General features: G+C 46.1%; 1 protein-coding gene across 2 annotated transcripts in view; it reads right to left on the reverse strand.

The window, feature by feature from the left end:
* The window catches only part of GALNTL6 (polypeptide N-acetylgalactosaminyltransferase like 6), a 1,039,950-nt gene that overhangs the window by 571,035 nt on the left and 448,450 nt on the right, over positions 1-20,465 (reverse strand). Inside the window, exon 1 of one of the 2 annotated variants that reach the window (XM_059721883.1) lies at positions 9,813-10,064. The exons of the other annotated variant lie outside the window; for it this stretch is intronic. Coding sequence (XP_059577866.1) covers positions 9,813-9,834 — 22 coding nt within the window. The 5' untranslated portion in view covers positions 9,835-10,064. Of the gene's footprint in view, positions 1-9,812; positions 10,065-20,465 lie in introns of those variants that run through there. 2 annotated transcript variants of the gene reach the window in all.

A 20,465-nucleotide genomic window follows, 5' to 3' on the forward strand; every position in this document is an offset into this window, starting at 1 on the left:
ACCAGAAAGCCACTCCTCCGAAGCGAATGTCAGGCGCTCCCCGGGTTCTCTTTTCCCAGTGAGACTTTTGCTTCAGGGGGAGCTGGATCACTGAGGCGGCAGTAGCCTAACAGTGCAACGCCATAGAGTGAAAGTACCAGTAACAGGCACTTGGGTGAGAGGGTAGAAAGGGCATAAGGCCTACCATCAGTACGCCTGCCTGGGATTATCTCTGTAAGTATTCTGTCTGGCCTGAGTCCAAGACCAGTGATTCTTCCCCTGTGAGGACGAGGACTAAGAACAGATCCCTGGATCCCAGGTAAGTCGGACGGTCAGGACCGGGAAGACAGCCCTGAGATAGGTACCATTAACAGTAAGGTTAGGAAATGTACCCCCCTCTCTTGTGTATTGGGACATTGGGCAGAGTTCGGTGGGGATCCTATGACTAAGAAGAAAGCTAAATTCTTCTGTGAAACTGCGTGGCCACGCTATCAGCTAGATGATTAAGAACATTGGCCTCGGGAGGGAAGTGTTAATTATAATACCATCTTACAATTGATTTTGTTCTGCCGGCAGAAAGGTAAATGGGAGGAATTGATGTATGCGCAAGCGTTTATGTCTCTGTAGGGATAGAAAGGTTTTGGAGGAATGTGGATTGGGGGAGGGGGTTGGGATCTGTGAGATAGCAGTGGCTCGACCAACTGCAAATCCTGTCCTGGAATGTCCAGAGCCAGAGGCTCCCCTCCCTTTGCCACCTCTACCTTATCCTCCTCCTCTTCCCCCTCCTCCTCCTCATTCATCTGATTCCTCGTTGGCATCCGCTCTTCCTGCTTCCTCCCCCGCCCCCCCCCCCCCCCGAGGCGGAGGTTGAGAACACTCCCTGACCCAGGGATCTGGAACAGCATCGACCATGGCCGTCGGGTGCTTGGTAATCTCCAGAACCCCCGACTTCTCCTGATATAACCCCGGGAGGTGGGTGGAGAGTACAGTTAGGAGCAGACTCCGGGGTTAAGGGAAAACATCACAGGGAATCTGATTCTGGCCGTGGGAAGGGAAATGGGGTATTTCCCCTAAGAGAACAAGTGGTACCCGGGCCCCTCAAAGATGGTGGTGAGCCAACCTACCGTCGAACCTTTGTGCGCATTCCTTTCACTACCTCAGATTTGTATAACTGGCGGAACAATAACCCCAGCTTGAGAGAAGATCCTGAAAAGGTACGAAACCTGTTTGAAACAATTTTCAAAACCCATAACCCAACCTGGGCAGATGTTCAGTCTCTTTTAGATGTCCTGTTGACACCAGAGGAAAGGAGGATGGTAGTAAACAAAGCCTGTGAGTACGTGGAAAAGGAAATTACCGCAGGGCGCCTGCAAGGATATAAGGACAATCATGTCCCCACCCAGGAGCCAGATTGGAACCCAGACCAAGATATGACCTCCATCCGCGCCTATCGAGAATATATCCTAAAAAGGATTGAGAGGTGCTGTGAAAAAACCTCAGAATCTCAGTAAGGTGTATGAGGTTCGACAGGAGACGAATGAGACCCCGAGTGCCTTCTTGGAAAGAATCTACACTACTTTCAGACAATACACCTGTGAGGACCCGGAGGATGCATCGAACGCTCGCATGGTAAATATGATCTTCGTAAGTCAGAGTGCACCAGACATTAGGAAGAAATTGCAGAAGACGGACGGAGCAACAGGTATGCCTATTTCCCAACTAGTAGACATTGCTTACCAAGTATTTACTAACCGAGAAAGTGTTCAGGAAAAGCAACAGGACAAGAAAGAGGAGAGAAAGATGAAAATGCAGGCAGCCCTAGTGGCAGCTGCAATCACGGGAAAACCCAGAAATGAGGGATCCCGGAGACAGCCTCAGAGGCGGGGTCCATTAGAGAAAGATCAGTGTGCCTATTGCAAACAAAAGGGACACTGGAAGCGGGAATGCCCCAATCAGAAAGTAGGTGAAGGTGAAAAGAAAAGAGAGGAGAGCAGTGGACTGTTTGCTTTTGGAAGGGATTCAGATTGAAGGGGACCGGAGGCCCGGGAGGGAAAGATAACCCAGATCCCGGTGTCCCCTGATGAGCCTCTGGTTAAAATGCAACTAGCGGACAGAGATGAATTGGTAGAATTTCTTGTCGATACAGGTGCTACACATTCCATCTTAACTCAAAAACTGAAACCTTTAAGTAAAAAGACTGTGCCGGTGGTAGGGGGTCACAGGGAAGGCAGTAACATGGCCCTTCCTACAGCCAATGACCTATAATCTTGGGCAAGCTGAAGTCACCCATCAATTCTTGTATATGCCAGACTGCCCCGTTCCCCTTTTAGGGAGAGACCTCCTCTGTAAACTGCAAGCTACGTTGTCATTTCAGGATATGCAAATGTTCCTAACGGTGCCTCCTGAAAAGGGGTGGCACCTGCAGGCCTGCCTTCTCGGCCTTCTCCGAGAAGAAAGTACACCGGATATTCCTCAAACCCTGCTCGATGCTGTTGTTCCATGGGTATGGGCAGGTCACCGACCCGGGAAGGCTAAAAATGCTGACCCTGTGAAGATTCAACTTTTGCCAGGGGCCCAGCCTCCATGAGTGAAACAATATCCAATGTGGATGGAAGCCAGGAAAGGACTGAAGCCGTTAGTTGAACGGTTCCTGGAGTATGGCCTTCTCCGTGAATGCACATCAGCTTTTAACACACCCATCTTGCCCGTGAAGAAGCCTAAGAGTGACGAATATCATTTTGTTCAAGACTGAGAGCTGTAAATAAAGTGGTCGTGAGTATACACCCAGTTGTCCCCAACCCATACACCCTACTGTCTGCCTTGAACCCAGCTCATAACTGGCTCACGGTTATTGATTTAAAAGATGCTTTCTTCTGTATACCGGTAGAGAGGCAATCTCAGGAAATACTTGCATTTGAATGGGAAGACCCAGATACTAGCATTAAGACTCAGTTTTGCTGGACTGTCTTACCCCAAGGGTTTAAAAACAGCCCAACCCTATTTGGCACTTCGTTAAGCAAGGATTTACATAGGCTAAAACTGCCACTGTCATGTGCCCTTTTGCAATATGTGGATGACTTGCTTTTAACAGCCACCACTGAAGCAAGCTGCCTGGAGGGAACAATCTGCCTCCTTAATTTTCTGGGACAAGAAGGATACCAAGTGTCCAAAAGTAAGATGCAACCAATGTCCCAGAAGGTAACATATTTGGGATTTGAACTACAGCCTGGTCAGAGAGCCCTGTTGCCTGAAAGAAAAGAAGCTATATGCCGGCTAGCACCCCCAAAAACAAAGAAGCAACTACGGGGCTTCTTAGGTACAGTAGGTTTTTGTAGGATTTGGATTCCAAATTTTGGGGTTATTGCAAAACCTCTGTATGGAGCTACACAAGGTGATGAAAAGGTGCTCGAATGGACTGAAGAGTGTGAGCAAGCATTCTGCCATTAAAGCAGGCTCTTATTGAAGCACCCGCCTTAGGACTACCAGACACGAGTAAGCCTTTTTCCCTTTTTGTGCATGACCAAAGGGGGTGGCCGTGGGGGTATTCACACAGAAATTAGGTAGCTGGCAGCGACCGGTGGCATATTTTTCCAAGCAATTAGACCTTGTGTCATCTGGATGGCCTGCTTGTCTCCGGGCTGTTGCTGCCACCTGTCTGCTAATACAAGAAGCTGAAAAGTTAACCCTAGGCCATGAAATGACTGTATATGTGCCTCACACAGTGCTTACAGTCCTGGAGCGGAAAGGAGGGAACTGGTTAACCCTGGGATGAATGGCTCGATATCAGGCCATCCTCCTAGATAAGCCTGAAATAAAATTGGCCATTTCTCACACTGTAAATCCAGCAACATTGTTGCGACCTATGGCTAACACACCAGATCTTGTACATGATTGCCTGCAAACATTGGAAGCTGTTTACCCCTCAAGACCAAACCTGAGAGACCGACCCCTTGACAATGCTGAACTGGAATTCTACACGGATGGCAGCTCGAGTATGGAGAATGGAATTCGAAAATCCAGATACGCTATCATGACTACACAGAATGTGATAGAAGCAGGACCTTTAAACCCATCTGTTTCAGCTCAAAAGGCTGAACTCGTTGCTATGACTCGGGCTTTGCAATTGGCAGCCAACAAAACTGTCAATATTTATACTGATTCTAAATATGTTTTCCTTGTTTTACATGCTCATGGAGCACTGTGGAAAGAGCGGGGTCTACTTGATGCTAAAGGAGTAAGCATCAAGCATAGCAAGCAAATAAAAGCTCTCCTCAAGGCAGTCTGGGAACCGAAGGAGGTAGCGGTAATGCATTGTAAGGCACATCAGAAAGGGAACGACCCCTCCACAAAAGGTAAATGATTTGCTGATGCTACGGCAAAGAGAGCAGCTAAAAGACCTCAGACAGACTTGCTGCCCGAAGTAAGTAATCCGTTACCTCTCCTCCCAGACCTATATCAGCCTGTGACACCACAGTATGGGGAAAAAGACAAACAATTAATAAAAGAGTTTCAAGCAAAGAAGGGGGAGCACGGGTGGCTAGTAGCAAAGGATGGCCGCATTATCATCCCAGCTGCCTGGATTCATGTGGTAGTAAAGAGCGCTCATCATGGCACCCACTATGGACCCAGGGCCCTGGTAAGATGGATCAGTCACTATGTAACTGGAGTGGGATTAAAATAGGCTGCCAAGAAGGTATCAGAAACATGTGAGGTCTGCCAGAGAAATAACCTAAAAGGAGGGAGAAAAGAAACTTCAGGACATCAGAGAATAGGCAATGGGCCAGGAGAAGCATGGCAGGTGGATTTTACCGAGTTGCCCCGGCAACAAGGGATGAGATATCTCCTTGTCTTTGTGGACACTTTCTCTAATTGGGTTGAGTGCTTCCCATGTTGGACTGCCCAAGCCCGAGAGGTGATTAAGGTGCTCCTACGAGAAATCATACCTCGCTTCGACTTCCAAAAGGAATAGGGTCAGACAATGGCCCACATTTCATTGCACAAATTACTCAGAAGGTTTCTGAGTTCCTGGGAATCAGCTGGCATTTACACACCCCTTGGTGACCCCAGTCCAGTGGAAAGGTGGAATGTATGAATCAGACCTTAAAAAGACACCTTGCAAAGATTTACCAAGAAGCTCGACTCAAATGGCCAGAGGCCCTACCCTTGGCCCTGTTACGAGTAAGGGTCGCACCACATTCTAAATTGGGATTAAGCCCGTTTGAGATAATGTATGGTAAGCCTTACCCTCTGAGTCTGCCCCTGGGTACTGAACAACAGTTACATGTTTTAGGAGAGAGAATGATCAGAAAATATGTATGGTCCTTGGTTTCTGTTTTGTCTTCCATCCATCAGCAGGTACGGGACGTGCTGCAGTCACAGGATCAGTCTCCTGCCCCAGAAAACCGACTGTTACCTGGGAGTTACGCCCTTGTGAAAGACTAGAATGAGGAACCACTTCCAGCCAGATGGAAGGGCCCATATAGGGTGCTTTTGACGACCCCGATGGCAGCAAAGCTCGAAGGAATCAAGACTTGGATACATTCCAGTCACCTAAAGCTGGTGGCTGGACCAGAACAAGAAGGAACCCCTGCAGACTCCGGGCCTGGAGGCAGAGAACAGTGGAAGGTGGAGCCAATAAGAGACTTAAAATTCCTATTCAAAAGAAAGGAACTTTAAATAATTTGTCAATCATTGATCAAGTTTTACAGGCCTTATCATGAAATTGTTCAAGGTTTTATTGTGGGGTGCCCTGATCTGTCCACTCCTTCTCATAAGAGGGGAAAACCTTTTACAACAAAAATTTGACCCTCAGGAAAATGTCTGGATTTATCTGGCCTGGGAAATTTTAAATAGAACGGACTTCTGCTTAGCGGGAGGGATCAATGCTCACCTGGTTTTTACCTCATGCTTAATCGCAGTACCAACCCCTTTGAAAATTTTACAAAATTATACTATGCTGAAAGGTATAGATAAGGAAAGTACATATCAGAATATATATAATTGGGGGACTATTGTAAAAGATAAAAGCAGAAACATGTTTTCCGTACAGGTTCAGGCAACAGCTAATGCTTCCGAATGTTTCCTAACGGTTAATTGTACTGGTAATTGCCTTAAATTGAACCAAGGTAAAGATGTCCTCTGTAATAAGACCAGTCAAATATCCTATGCATACACACATACCATCCTTCCTCGAGGATGGTTTCTAGCCTGCGGGAGAATAATATATTCATACCTCCCAGCAAACGCTACTGGGGGACCATGCACCATTGCCCAGGTAACTGCAGCCCTTCCAAGGAAATCTGACCTAATGCACACTGAACAGACCCCTCTCGGTGGGAGGTATAAGTGGGCGTACACTACTCTCACTGCTGATTGCGATGAGAATGATTCCCCTGGACTATTATCTAAGGCTGAATACATAGCATTAGCTGCATCTATGGTGGGGGTTTTGGGCCTCGCTGTAAGTAATAGCAGAAATCTTAATGCAGTGGCCTGTGTTCTAGCAAAAGGACTAAATGCTACATCCCAAGCACTCTCAGCCCTGAATGCTGAACAAAAACAATTAAGGGACGCTGTCTTGGAGAATAGAGCCGCTATTGATTATCTCTTATTACGACACAATCTTGGGTGTGAAACTTTAAAAGGAATGTGTTGTTTCAACCTCACCGATAATTCTGTGCTAATTGAAGACAAAATTGGTGCCTTACAACAATTGGCACAGACATTGAAAGAATCATCTGGCTTAGACTTTTCCTGGTTAAATTCCTGGCTTCCCAATTTTAGATGGTTGAGACAGTTATTTAGTATGGTTGTCTTGTTCTGTATTATAGGGATTATGGTTTGTTGCTGTATCCAATGTTTACCTGTTTTTATATCTATCTTCAGGCCTAAGGTAAATCAAATGATTTTACAAACAAAGAAAGCTGATGATACTAGATTTGTGTTAAGCCAAATTGAATGGAGCAATCATAATAATAATTAAAAATCCTCCAGAGAGGGGAATGTAAGGAGTGACCTAGAAACCACTACTCAAAGACTAAGCAGAAGAGAATGTTATGTGACGAATGCCCATCTGCAATGATAAGGAGGAGACAGTCCTAGATAAAGGGGGCTTGAAAACAAAAGCAGAAGCAGGGTACTGGGTTAAAGGGCTCATTAAAATACTAAAAATCACGCCCCTAGGTGGGGAAGAAGTATGCTAATGAAACACACATGTATGTAAATGAGATACATGGTTAAAACACAGGTATAGAGACATGCTCAGTAAAGAACTTCTTGCATCACTCACTTATAACCAATCAGCAAACAAGCATGCTTATGAAGGTTCAAAAACTCCTGTATAAAAGATGCTTAGAAATAGTAATCTAGTGTGCTTGTTACGTGAAATTATTCCACTTGCACCTTTTATTGCTAGCAATAAACCTTCTTTGTACTTTCACCCCTGGTATCTTTATTGGCCTTTGCATACTGGGCACGATCCCAGACTTGAGCTGGGGCACAACAAAGGTACCTCAGCTTTACCTGCCTCACCCAGGTCTTCCCAGCTCCTTGCAGGAGAGATTTTGCCAGCTAGAAGATCCAAACCTTTGCCCAGACCTGTGCTCTAAAATGGTAGATCCCTGCCTTTGCCTTCTATAGAACAGGTCTGCCTCCATGATCAATTGCTCTGAACTTATTTACTGCTTTAAGTTATTTATGGTCAGTTGTAAGAATAGGACTATATATATATTATATTAGCAAATTGCCCATCATTCATAATGGTGAGGGCAGGGACAGAGTGCCACCCCCCACTCCCTGCCTCCAGCCCCTCCCCCTGCCTCCCACCCCTGCTGCTCCATGCCACACTGCTGCTGGCTCCCAAGAACAGGGGGAGGGGAGCTTGCACCCAGCGGCAGCTGCTGACACCTGGCGACAGGCAACACCACCCCCTTTGCCTCCCCTCTCCTTCTACCCACCACCTCCCCCTCTGCCAGCTGTTGTCAGGGCCAGGTGGCAGCAGCAGCAAGGGGGGGCATGGAAGTGGCAGGGGGGCAGTGCCACTGGACCCCCACCTTCCCGCTTCCCTCACCCCCTCCCTTCCTCTCCTCTTCCCACCAGCTGTTTGGGGGGGGGGGGTGGAGGGTGGCATGGCAGCTCCATCCTCACTCCCTCTGTCTATAACATTCCAGGTCCTCGTAGCCAATCGGCAAGCACCCTCTTGGTGGCACATGCGCAGCTGGCCACACACACACACACACACACCTAACAGTAGTCATAAGAAATCAGTAATCATATACTCAGATATAGAGATACAAACAAAGGGAAATGTTGGAAGCAGGTTAGAACTCAACTGCTGCCTCTGACCTTTCTTCCTGCAACTTCTCCAGTCTACCAGAATACTAAGCCTACTGCCTGAGGGTCTAAAGTCCTTCCCTAGCCCAGGGAAATGAAAGACTTGCTCCCACAACAAGGTTTTAGTATCCTTATCTGGCCATTGGATTCTTGGGGAGTCCATACTATTCCTATAACTTCCTGCCTCAACAAGCATGTATCTATTTACCAGACTAGGAGTCTTTTCTGATCTAATTATGACCAAGAGGTTATTTACACCTTTTCAGTTATGTAAATTTATGAGCCAGGTCCTTCCAGACCCTGATGAGCCTTGAACTATACTCACAAGGGTCTATTTAATTAACCATTAAAATACCTAGGTCAGATGCTAATTCTCAGTGATTACTTCTCTCACCATTTAGGTTTTGATCCCTTCCCAGGCATGAAATCATTATTTAGGGAATAGCACCTAAAAAATTATTACCATGTTTTACAATCCTGGCTGCACTATAACATAAAAGAAATACATTCGTACCAAATACCACAATTCATATTAACATAAGGCCTTTAAAAACTCAGCTTAGTGCTACTTATCTGTATAGACTGCACGTGCCATATTAGTAAAACAATTTTCTTTAAAAACCATGTAAGACATTCCATTAATACCTCAAAACATATTGTGCATGTGGAAGTGCACATGCATTAAGACAGGTTTTATTTTTAGCCTTGAATTAAATTGAATTGGACTAGGAATTTCTTCACAAAGCAACATTTCCTTAACTACTCCTTAAGAGTTAAGACAAAAACTGAGGTTTATCCACACAACTGTGTTCACAGAATCAGGGCTTTATACAATACCACTGACTGTTACCAGTTTTTTTATAAGCCCATCACAGATCCTTTGATAGTCATGGCTAAGTCACTAGGATTCTTTCTGTTACATTTCTTGTGCTTTGAATCAAGCCCAAGGCATCAGAACCATTTTTTTTCCTGAACCAAACAGTTTCCTTCAAAATATTCCCCTTTACACTCATTCCCGACACTTGCAAGCAATAACTGTTTTTAGAAAGAAAGCAATATAATTATAATAGGGATATTGATTCATGCTGATGAGAGAGGCTAATTCATGCATAAGCATCGAATGCTTAACTTCACAGAGTAGATATAAAAAGTAACTTGACCCTCGAAAAAAGTAATTGCACCTACCAATTTTTCCAGGAGTATTGAATTACCCAGGCATCAGCGTGCCAAGCCAAAGCACCCTGAAGAGTGGTGCACTGACCTACTCTTCAGACAAAACCTGGTTTTGTTTGAAAATCTTGCTCGCTCTCTCTCTCCCAGCAGACCTTCTATTCTGTTTTCCCATGTCGCATATTCATTATCACTCCTTCTATTTAGAGCAATTCTCCCTCCTCACTAGGAAGGCACTACTAGACAACTGAACCCCCCTGCACCTTTCATAAGACACAGATGATGAACTTAAATAACAGTTACAAGGTAAACAAAACTAAAAGATCTTTTACCTGTCCTTGGGCTCCCTTTCATCTTGCACACATATAGAATAATAACTCTCCAGACTTTTCTCCTGTAACCATTTCTACTATCTAGATCCTTATTTCATGGACATGTCAAGATTCCTTCTGGCATATTACCCTCTCCCTTCAGGACCAAACACAAAAGAAAAAACTTTCTCCTGTCTTGTATCTCTTCAGTTGAGCTTTTGCTAACTGATGCCATTCTACCTGATAACCGACCAATCAGGATCACCTGGGAGTTTGAAGGATGCAGGAAGATATAGCTAATCTGGTTCAGGTGAGACTAAGTCTGACTTTTCATTGAAGGCATTTGTTTATAATAGTGGTGCATTTCATTTTGTATAAATCTCAAAATATGAAAGCAAATATGGGTTTTATATTCTAAACTGTCTTTGCTTACAAACAAACAATTTTAAAAAGAACAGCTCTGATCAAAATAACTGATGTGTTTGGGAGACAAAAAAGAGCTTGAATTTTTCACCATTGTCATTTTGTTATTTATAGTTAACTTGTTGTTTTTATACAAAGGAAAAATACCTTTCAAATGTAAATATCAAAGTGCCTAAAACTGATATGGATAGAAAATCTGTGATAACGATTCTATGTGAATTTTTATGAAACCATAATCACTGATGCTCATTTATTGATTAGAGTATACAGCTTTAATCCAGAACACTAATCAGAGTCTAACAGTGGATTTATATTATATCTTAATAATAAAAAGTAACTGTGCCAGCATAATACAACCCACAAGGCATTATTTAGACATTAGTGTTTACTTATATCCCAGTGCACATTCTAGACATCCATTTTTATCTGATAATCCAATAAGTAATTTAGATAGCAGGCAAGGCTACTGAGGAAAACCCAGAATAAGAAGATTGTGTGATAAACCAAGCCAGAGAAAACCAAACCTTTTGGCAGGCATGTCACTAATACCCTTTTCCAACCCCATCTCTTTTTCTACTGTCTTCTGCCTGCCTGATTAATTGTTCTTCTCCCTGCTCCATCTGGTTTGTGACATTCAAAGTACCTGTGTGCACCCCTTGCGGCATACATGCTATGAGTTGGCCACCCCAAACTGGTTTGTTGCTCACATACCTTTTCCCAAGATTTAATTTCCCTCATAATCTTGCTTCCGGTGCTCCAACAGATGGCGCACAGGCTACATGAACCCTGTGAGGGGTTACATTGCATCTGCCAGGCTCTTGCCTAGGTCCTGTTTCTGTGCTCCACCTCGTGCTCTTTGCTTCTGCCCCAGGGGGTGGAGTACTGCAGTAGCAGAAGGAGTTAAGAGTGAGCCTGGGACACAGTGCAGAAGCAGCAGCAGCTTCTCAAGGTCGGGGGTTGAAGGCAGGCAGTGCAACAGTGAGATGTGATGGGGGCTGGATATAGCAGGCACACAGTGTAATGGTGGGGGTGTGGGCATGCAGTCCAGTGGTAGGGGGATGGTCAAGGGTGCACAGTGCAGCAGTCGGGGTCATGGGTAAACAGTGTACCAGTGGGGAGTTGCACTGACAGAGTGTACACAGCCTGAGGGGTGGTTTTCTCTGGTGCAGCCCACGTAGTGTCTCTCTAGCTGGTGAGGCCCATAGGCCATGCGGCCCTTGGCTGCTTTGAAGTTGGATAACCCTAATTTTGCAATTTGCCTGTTTCAAGCAAGGCAATGGGATTCTTTAGAGTCCCTGGAAGTTTTTCTCCAGGAAGAAAAACACAGCTTTCCTGGTATATTGCACCCATAGCATAGGCACAAAAAATGAAAACCCATATTTCCATTACCAAAGACAGTAGAAACATACTTTTAGGTCCTGAACTGCAGCGACTGAAGAGATGGAATTCACACCACTTCCTTGCCTGTGAAACAATTATTCCAGTGTATAAATTACAACAGCAACCATATCAGTCCTCTGCATCCTCCATGGTGATATTTTTTGATATTTTAGCACTATCGCTATTTGTTAAATGAGACTTCCATCAGGGATGCACCCAGTAGACAAAAGCTGAGATGGAGATAGTATATAGCTCTTTTGAGCCTCAACAACAAAACTTCCCTAAAATGCTTTCTTGCTATCCTGGACCCCTTAACATGTTCCATTTATGCCACTATTAATGTTTTATTCATGGCATAAATTACACATGAACCCAATTTAAGATGCCATAAAAGGGGGAATAGGTCCTAAAAATATTTCATATGTAATGTAGAATATTTTTATGGTTGGATTGTATGGCTCCTTAAAATTAATGTATGGCTGGAAGCCAACAATCAGCTGATTAGAAGCTCAGCCAGAGACAGGATAGAAAGCTGAAGGGCTTCTTGCATCAGGGACTTTAAACCCTGTGCCAGAAAGCTCTGGACAGGCTGCCTGACACAGGGAAGCAGAGCTTCTGCTCCAACATGTCAGGCAGCCCTGGCAGGGCTGCCCAGTACTGGGCTTTGGCAATCAGTTGGCCTTGGGTCTCAAACCTAGGACTGTCTGAGCTGGGGGAAGACAATCAGCCAACTGTCTGTCCTGATAGCCCCAGATGAACAGGACTTGGGACTTTCTGGGGACTGGGCCCAACAATTAGCTGACAATCTCCAGTCCCTGGACAGCCCTAGGTCTTCAATTGGACCTGGAACTGTCTGGCATAGCCAACAATCAGCTAATTGTTGGCTCTGGATACAGATAACCAGCCTTCAACTTACTGGTACAGAGAGTGCCCACCTCTGGGCTCCCCCTGTACTGGCAAGTAGTAATGGTGCTATTGGGATCTTATTCCTAATCTCAAAATCACAACTCCTGCCATGCATGATTGTTAGGATGAGGAATTGTAGCAAAACCCCCAGTTGTTCTTTTTTTATTTATTTAAAAATACATTCCCTCTCCTTCTCCAAACATTTCTGACTTTTTCTCTCCCTCTCCATTCCCTATAGATCAGTATAAGTGAGCCTTATAAGACATAGGATAAACTCCAGAATTTTATTTTGGTAGCAAGTTGTATTTGTTTTGTTTTTTTTCCTCCTTCTTTTCAAATAAGTGCCCTGTTACGGATATCCACTATTTTATATTGTATAATTATTATGTTTATATTGATTTTTACTGTTCTATATTACTGTTTTACTGGTACTATATGATTTAGGCCTACATATGTAAGTTAGCATAAGTCATGTCAAGTTTCCATTTCGTCTTTCAAGTCTCTATCTTGTGTCCCCTGCCCGGGCATACCCTATTGTAATGCTGTTGTAACTGTGTGACTCATACCTACCCCTCCTGTGTAACTTTGTTCCTGAATGAATGGGGATGAATGAGGGTGCTTGAGAGACAATGGCAGTAGGTCTAAAAATAGCTTCCTCTGAATGACTGAACCATCAACTCCATGACCCAACCATCACCCTGCATTAACCCTCCCTGGCTCAAGATTTGAAAGACAAAGACTGCTGCAGATCCCACCAAGCCACCATTACAGACACCTGAAACTGCATGTCCTGACCTGGAATGCACATGCTCAGTGCACCAGGTGCTGCCCCTTGCCTGGGCAGGCCCCCTGCCACTGGGGTCACAGAAGGTCTGCCCCTATAAAAGGGGGCAGTGAAGACAGACCCAGTGGGGATGCCATCTTTACCTGGACCAGACCTGCTCCATGTCATGCTGCCTATCAACCCAGAGGCCCTGCCGGTGACCCCTCCTCTGGATAACACCTGCTGGACAAAGATCCTGACTGGCCATTGAGGACCCCCTTCCAGCCTGGATAAGTAGCTATCACTCCCACCCTCTCTTCAACCAAGGACTTGGACTCTGTTACTCTTCCCTACCTAGACTCATAGATTCATAGATGTAGGGTTGGAAGGGGCCTAAGTAGATCATCAAGTCTGACCCCCTGCCCTGGGAAGGAGAGAATACTGGGCTTATTTGACCCCAGCTAGGTAATTGTCAAGCCTCCTCTTAAAGACCCCCAAGGTAAGAGCTAGCAACACTTCCCTTGGAAGTTAGTTCCAGATCCTAGCTGCCCTGAAACTCCAACCCTTCCACTGAGTCTCTTTCTCCTTGTACCATTGTGAGTGCTTGTGTGTATATGTGCCTGTGTGGGAACCAATAACTTAATGGGGCTGTGTAGGGTGTTGTCAGTTTAATAAAACTGTTATTTTGAAACCCCGAGTTGGGTTTTTGTCTGTTTTCTGACTGTTTCCCCCTTGCCACCATTTATCTGCCCCTTGATCTCCCAGCTGTCTGCCTCAGTTTCCAGCCCCAAGCTCCCAGCTGTCTCCCTCTCTCTCTTTCCTGGATGTCTCCTCCTTGCCCCTGGGCTTTTCCCCTTGCACCAGTGACCTCAAGTAACCATGGAGCCACTTGTCCTTAAGTAACCCCAGCTCCCCTCCAGTCTGCTGGTTCTAATCCTGACCCCAGCAACTTTTACTCCTAGCACTTTCACTGTCTCATTTTAACCCTCATCCATCTCCCTCCTTCCACTCCTTCTGGAGATCTTTAACCCTTGATTCCCCCTCCCATAGTCACCAATCACCCTAGGTATCCCAAATACCTTAAGCACACACATACACACCACACCACCCAAGTTAGGAACTCACCTATGTGTATATGTAGGTGAGTGGTTTGTGTGTGAGCTGGTGAATATACATATATGTCATTGTGTGTGATAAATGCATTAGTGATCTGTGTATGTGTATTGGGTGTTCAGGTATTGACAATTGATTTTTGTCTAACTTTTGGTGTGTATAGTGCTTGAATTGGTGTTTGAATTGGTGATAGGTGTGTGTGTGTCTACGCTGGTAATTTTGGATGTGTGTGTGTGCCTGAGTTGGTAGTGTGTGGGTGCATGTGCCTAGTGTGTGTGTGTATGCACCTAATTGATTTTTGAGTGTGTGCATGTGCAATTGTACACCACGCCCTCCTGTCAGCACAATATTGAGATCCTGAGCATTGGCCTGACCCCACAGAGCAACAGAATCAGATCCCATACTGATATAAAATGAATCTATGCCAGGGACCCTGGCTTCATAAGGTATTTAAACAAAACTATTCCAGTGTATGGATTGTTTGTAAAATATTTGCTATAATTACAATTTCAAATATTTGCTGTTCACTTTCCACAGGGTTTCTGTGGGGGAAACAGCTGTTGATGAAACACACAGGAGGTTGTAAACACAGTTTAAGTAAATTCATATTTAAAAATGAATGTTCATGAATATGAGTTCCACACTATTGTCCAGAACAATCTGTTCTTTAGGAAAAATCACACCAAAGACTCAGTGGGCTGTCATTAGTCTTGAATAGAGTTACACCAGAAGAGAATTTGGCTAACTTCCCAGAGCAATGGGAAAAACCTACAAGGACAGCTATAAAGTTTGGTAGATCTATAGCATAATTTTATTAAAGTTCGGGGTGGTCAGATCTAGGACTACACTAATGCTACATTACCTTTTAAATTTTTGTTCTTTGATTCCACAGCTTACAGTTTTTCCTCCAGCAAATACACTGGCACCTAATCAAGAATAGAGTAATAAATAAACCGTATGTCTCCAGGACACAACCCAGACATAAAATTACCCCGTTTAATTTTACCTTTTTAATAGAGTATTAATTCATTACTCAGGCTGAACAATAATCTCTGTGTTATCGCCTTTGTACTCCATTGCATATGGAATTTTATATTAAATACTGTATAGGATTTTTTTATAAATTGGCACCTCCATATTAATTAGGAGAATAGTACAGTAAGGACATACATGCACACTTCCTAAAAGCCATGACAATTTTCAGATGAGCTAAAAGGTAAGTAAAAGAAGATTTGAGAGGTTACAGAAATTCTGAATGTCAATGACTTCTGCAGAATGACAGAACTATTATAGAGTGTCTTCCATCCCAATGGAATAGTGCTGAGGTCTCCCTGAAATGGGCGTGCACTCTGGGGGTTTATTCCCATTTTGTGATAACTGATAGCTTGGAGGCATCTGAATTATATTCTGCACATCATGATGATGTCTGATAAAGCAGAAGAAAGGAATCCTTTCTTGCTCATTGCACAGCATGAGAGGAAGAGAATTGATGCAAGACAAAATGAGAAACTTTATTCTCTGCAGTCAGTATAAGTGCACAGCAGCATAAAAAAGGTACTGTTTTAGCCAGAGCGGTAAAGCTGCCAGCTTTGCTAATTATTAAGAGAAGGGGGCTTACTATTAACTGCAAAATCAGTGTCAGCTGCAAACCAAGTCATACCTGCAATAAAGAAACATTTCCTGATAACTTTCATGTAAAATGGGTAAAAGTCCTGTTCACTAAAAGAATCTCAGACAGCAAGAAAACCCATTACAATAGGTTATGAATTTTCAGCCCAATGCTATTTATGTTTCCCTAGGCACAGAGGAAAAACATTGGATTTACTGTCTCAAATAACTAAGGAGCAGTAACTGTAAATGTTGCATCCTAGTACATGGGTTAGTAAAAACTAAATGGATAAGGCATGTAATCCACTCCATTTTCTTGGAGAAGTACCATATACAAACCTCATTGTTTTATCTGCCGTTCCATGCTACCAGTTCACCTTGACTACACACACAGTCTACTGCTGCACTAACCCAAATCCCTGATTCACCAGAATATTAAAGCAGAGGCTACTTTACTGAATAGGAATGGAATTACTGACACGATAAAATACTTTGCTGAATGACTGCTCCTTATTTTATTAATAAAATATTCCTTTCCTAGGGTTCTAAAGCTTTCATAACAAAAATGCTGCAGGTAACCAGATCTTATACTATTACATGTTATAAAATGCATATGTGGGTGTGTGTATACACCTTAATCCCAACCCATAAACCAGATCAGCCAGTGCACACTGACAAAAAACATTGGGTATGAATGGGTGTTACATTTAGATCAACCTAACTAGGATTAGGTCAATCTAAATTCCCACTTATGCAAGCATTTAAAGGGTTTAATTTGGCCACAGTATGGCATACCCAATCTAAATCTACTCTGGAGAGGCTTAACTTGATCTAGCAAATGCCTGCCCATGTTAGCAGCCAGGCCCTGGTTCTGGGAAAACCCAGCTGCTCACCCTAACTTTGAGGCTGAGCCCAACCCCATCTAAACCCTGATCGGGCTACTTACAGCCCCCCCAGCTCCATATGGACATCGCAAGTTACTTACCTCAGGCTCCCTGTACTGCTCCTGGCAGTGGTGAATGGCTGCATGTGCCACTCCCTGTCTAGGTTTAAGTCATTTAAAGCAGTGCTCAACCTTTTGGCCCAGAGAGTGGGATAGGGCTGGTCCATGGATGGAACCCCATATGCCAGGATTATGCCATGAGGCCCAGCATTGCCCCCTCCCTGACCCAACTGGGAGTGGGCCTTGGGGCCCAGCACCACCCCTCTTGCCCAATGCCCCAGGATTGGGCCCTAGGGGGCAGGCATCAGCCCTCATGCTGGGATTGAGTCCTGGGGGCCCAGTGCTGACCCATCCTGCCCCTGTTCACTGGGACTGTGCCTCAGGGGCCCAGTGCCACCACCTCTCAGCCCCTTGCACTGGGATTGGGACATGGGGCCTGGTGCTACTCCCACCTAGCCCTGTATACTGGGATTGGGCACCCAATCCAGCAAGTAGAGCCAGAGGATTTCCACATGTTTGGAAATCTGGCAGTAGGGAGTAGTGCCACTCATCTTCTGCTGCTCAATCCCGAGCCCTGTGGGTCAGAGGACATAGGGTTGTGGGCCAGATCTGGCCTGTAGGCTGCAGGTTGAGCACCCCTGGTTTAAAGCAAGCTTCCTAAACCTAGACCAGGTACAGCGAATGCTTATGTTCTCACCTATAAGGGTCTATAATGCTGTCTGTCCAAGGTGCCACTAATAAGAAAGTAGCCACATTCTGACTACCAAAAGTAGAGGTGCACCACCAATACATTAGTCCATTTCATATCAGCACCGATAAAAGGAAAATTGATATTATTGGCAATCGCCTTTTTTTTGGCTGATGTGGCCAATAATGCTGCTGATAAATGCCATATGCATGCGCGCAGCCCCCATGATGAGGGAATGAGACAGGGGCAGAGGCAGGCACTGCACAACCGGGGAAAGGGGGGTAGGGCATGGGACAGGGATGGTGGCTCATCCAGGGGGCATGGGAAGCAGGGTATCTCCCACTATTGTGCACTCCCCTGGGGAGGGCATGGGGGGCATGTGCCCCCCAGATCAGTGTGTGGGCTAAGGCAGCCTACTGCTGTGGGATGGGGGTGGCACTGGGCTTTTCCCAGCAGGTGGGTTGGGTCAGGGCTGTGCTTGATGTGGGCAGTGGTGGTGCTGTGAGACGTGCTATGGGGTGGACTATGACCACCCCAGAATTCATAGATTCATAGATTCATAGATGTTAGGGTCGGAAGAGACCTCAATAGATCATTGAGTCCGACCCCCTGCATAGGCAGGAAAGAGTGCTGGGTCTAGATGATCCCAGCTAGATGCATGTCCAACCTCCTCTTGAAGACCCCCAGGGTAGGGGACAGTACCACCTCCCTTGGAAGCCCATTCCAGACCTTGGCCACTCGAACTGTGAAGAAGTTCCTCCTAATGTCCAGTCTAAATCTGCTCTCTGCTAGCTTGTGGCCATTATTTCTTGTAAAGCCCGGGAGCGCCTTGGTGAATAAAACCTCACCAATTCCCTTCTCTGCCCCCGTGATGAACTTATGGGCAGCCACAAGGTCACCTCTCAACCTTCTCTTGCGGAGGCTGAAAAGGTCCAGGTGCCCCAGTCTCTCCTCGTAGGGCTTGGCCTGCAAGCCCTTAACCATACGAGTGGCCCTTCTCTGGACCCTCTCCAAGTTATCTGCATCCCTCTTGAAGTGCGGTGCCCAGAATTGCACGCAGTACTCCAACTGCGGTCTGACCAGCGCCCAATAGAGGGGAAGTATCACCTCTTTGGATCTATTTGTCATGCATCTGCTGATGCACGATAAAGTGCCATTAGCTTTTCTGATGGCTTTGTCACACTGCCGACTCATGTTCATCTTGGAGTCCACTAGGACTCAAAGATCCCTTTCCGATTCTGTGCCACCAAGGAGGTCATTTCCTAGGCAGTAGGTATGCTGGACATTTTTCCACCCTAGGTGCAGCACTTTGCATTTCTCTTTGTTGAGTTGCATTCTGTTGTTTTCTGCCCACTTGTCCAACCTGTCCAGGTCTGCTTGCAGCTGTTCCCTGCCCCCCGGCGTGTCCACTTGTCCCCACAGTTTTGTGTCATCCACAAACTTGGACAGAGTACACTTCACTCCCTCGTCCAAGTCGCTGATGAAGACATTAAAGAGTATCGGTTCCAGGACCGAGCCCTGCGGGACCCCACTGCCTACACCCTTCCAGGTCGAAACCGACCCATCCACCACAACTCTCTGGGTGTGACCCTCTAGCCAATTTGCCACCCACCGGACTGTGTAGTCATCCAAGTCACAGCCTCTTAACTTGTTCACCACTATGGGGTGAGATACTGTATCGAAGGCCTTCCTGAAGTCTAAGTATACGACATCAACCCCTACTCCTGTGTCCAGGCGTTTCATGACCTGGTCATAAAAAGAGACTAGATTAGTCAGGCATGATCTACCTGCTATGAACCCGTGCTGGTTTCCCCTCAGCATAATTAAGCCTGCTGGGCTCTCGCAAATGTGAACCTTGATAATTTTTTCAAAGATTTTGCCAATGATGGAGGTGAGACTGACTGGCCTATAGTTGCCCGGGTCCTCCTTCCTCCCTTTCTTGAAAATGGGGACCGCATTGGCCCTTTTCCAGTCCTCCAGGACTTGGCCCGTACGCCACGAGCGTTCAAATATTCCCACCAGTGGCTGTGCAATGATGTCGGCCAGTGCCTTCAGTACCCTCGGATGGAGCTCAACCGGGCCTGCCGACTTAAAGGCATCCAGATTCGCCATAGCCCTCCCCATAACCCTCCACCTAGTGCCACCACCAGCTCACCTTGAGCAGATCCGGTCCCGCCCACTCCACTGGGAAGAGCCCGGTACTGCCCCTGGCCCCAGCCTGCAGCAGCAGCCAATCCTTGACCTGTGCACAGATCCAGGCGGCATGTGCCCCCCATGCCTCCTTCAGGGATGCACACAGTGGCGGAAGCCATCCCCCACTTCCCATGCCCCCTGGATGAGCTGCCGTCTCTGTCCCATGCCCCATCCTGGCAGCAGCAGGTGGGGACACTTGGGGCAGTCATGCCTGGTGCAGGTGCTGGTGCCCAGTGGGGCAAAGGTCCAGCCAGCACTATACATTGTGGTGAGGAGCACAGTCCCACTGGGCCATCTCTAGTGCTGGCATTCCCCACTGTACATGTGAAGCCCCCACACTCACGTGGCACAGGAGGGAAGCCCTGTGCTGGAACCAGCTACCTTCCCTGCCCATGGACATGCATGGTAGGGGGTAGGGAAAGCAGCCATTTCCAGTGCTTGGGGCTTCCCTCCCATGCCATGTGAATGTGGGGGCTACATGTGCATGACAGGGAGTGCTGGCGATGGAGACGGCCCGGTGGGGACTATGATCTTTGCTGCAATGTGCACCCTGGCTGAAGCCATGCCAGGCACCAGTGCCTGTGCCAGGAACCAGCACCCCTGCCTGCTGCTGTGTCATGGGGGGTGTACGGGGGTGGTGGGTCATGCCTCCCCCAC

Source organism: Alligator mississippiensis, chromosome 2 (genome assembly GCF_030867095.1).
Source record: "Alligator mississippiensis isolate rAllMis1 chromosome 2, rAllMis1, whole genome shotgun sequence".
Classification (NCBI taxonomy): domain Eukaryota; kingdom Metazoa; phylum Chordata; order Crocodylia; family Alligatoridae; genus Alligator; species Alligator mississippiensis.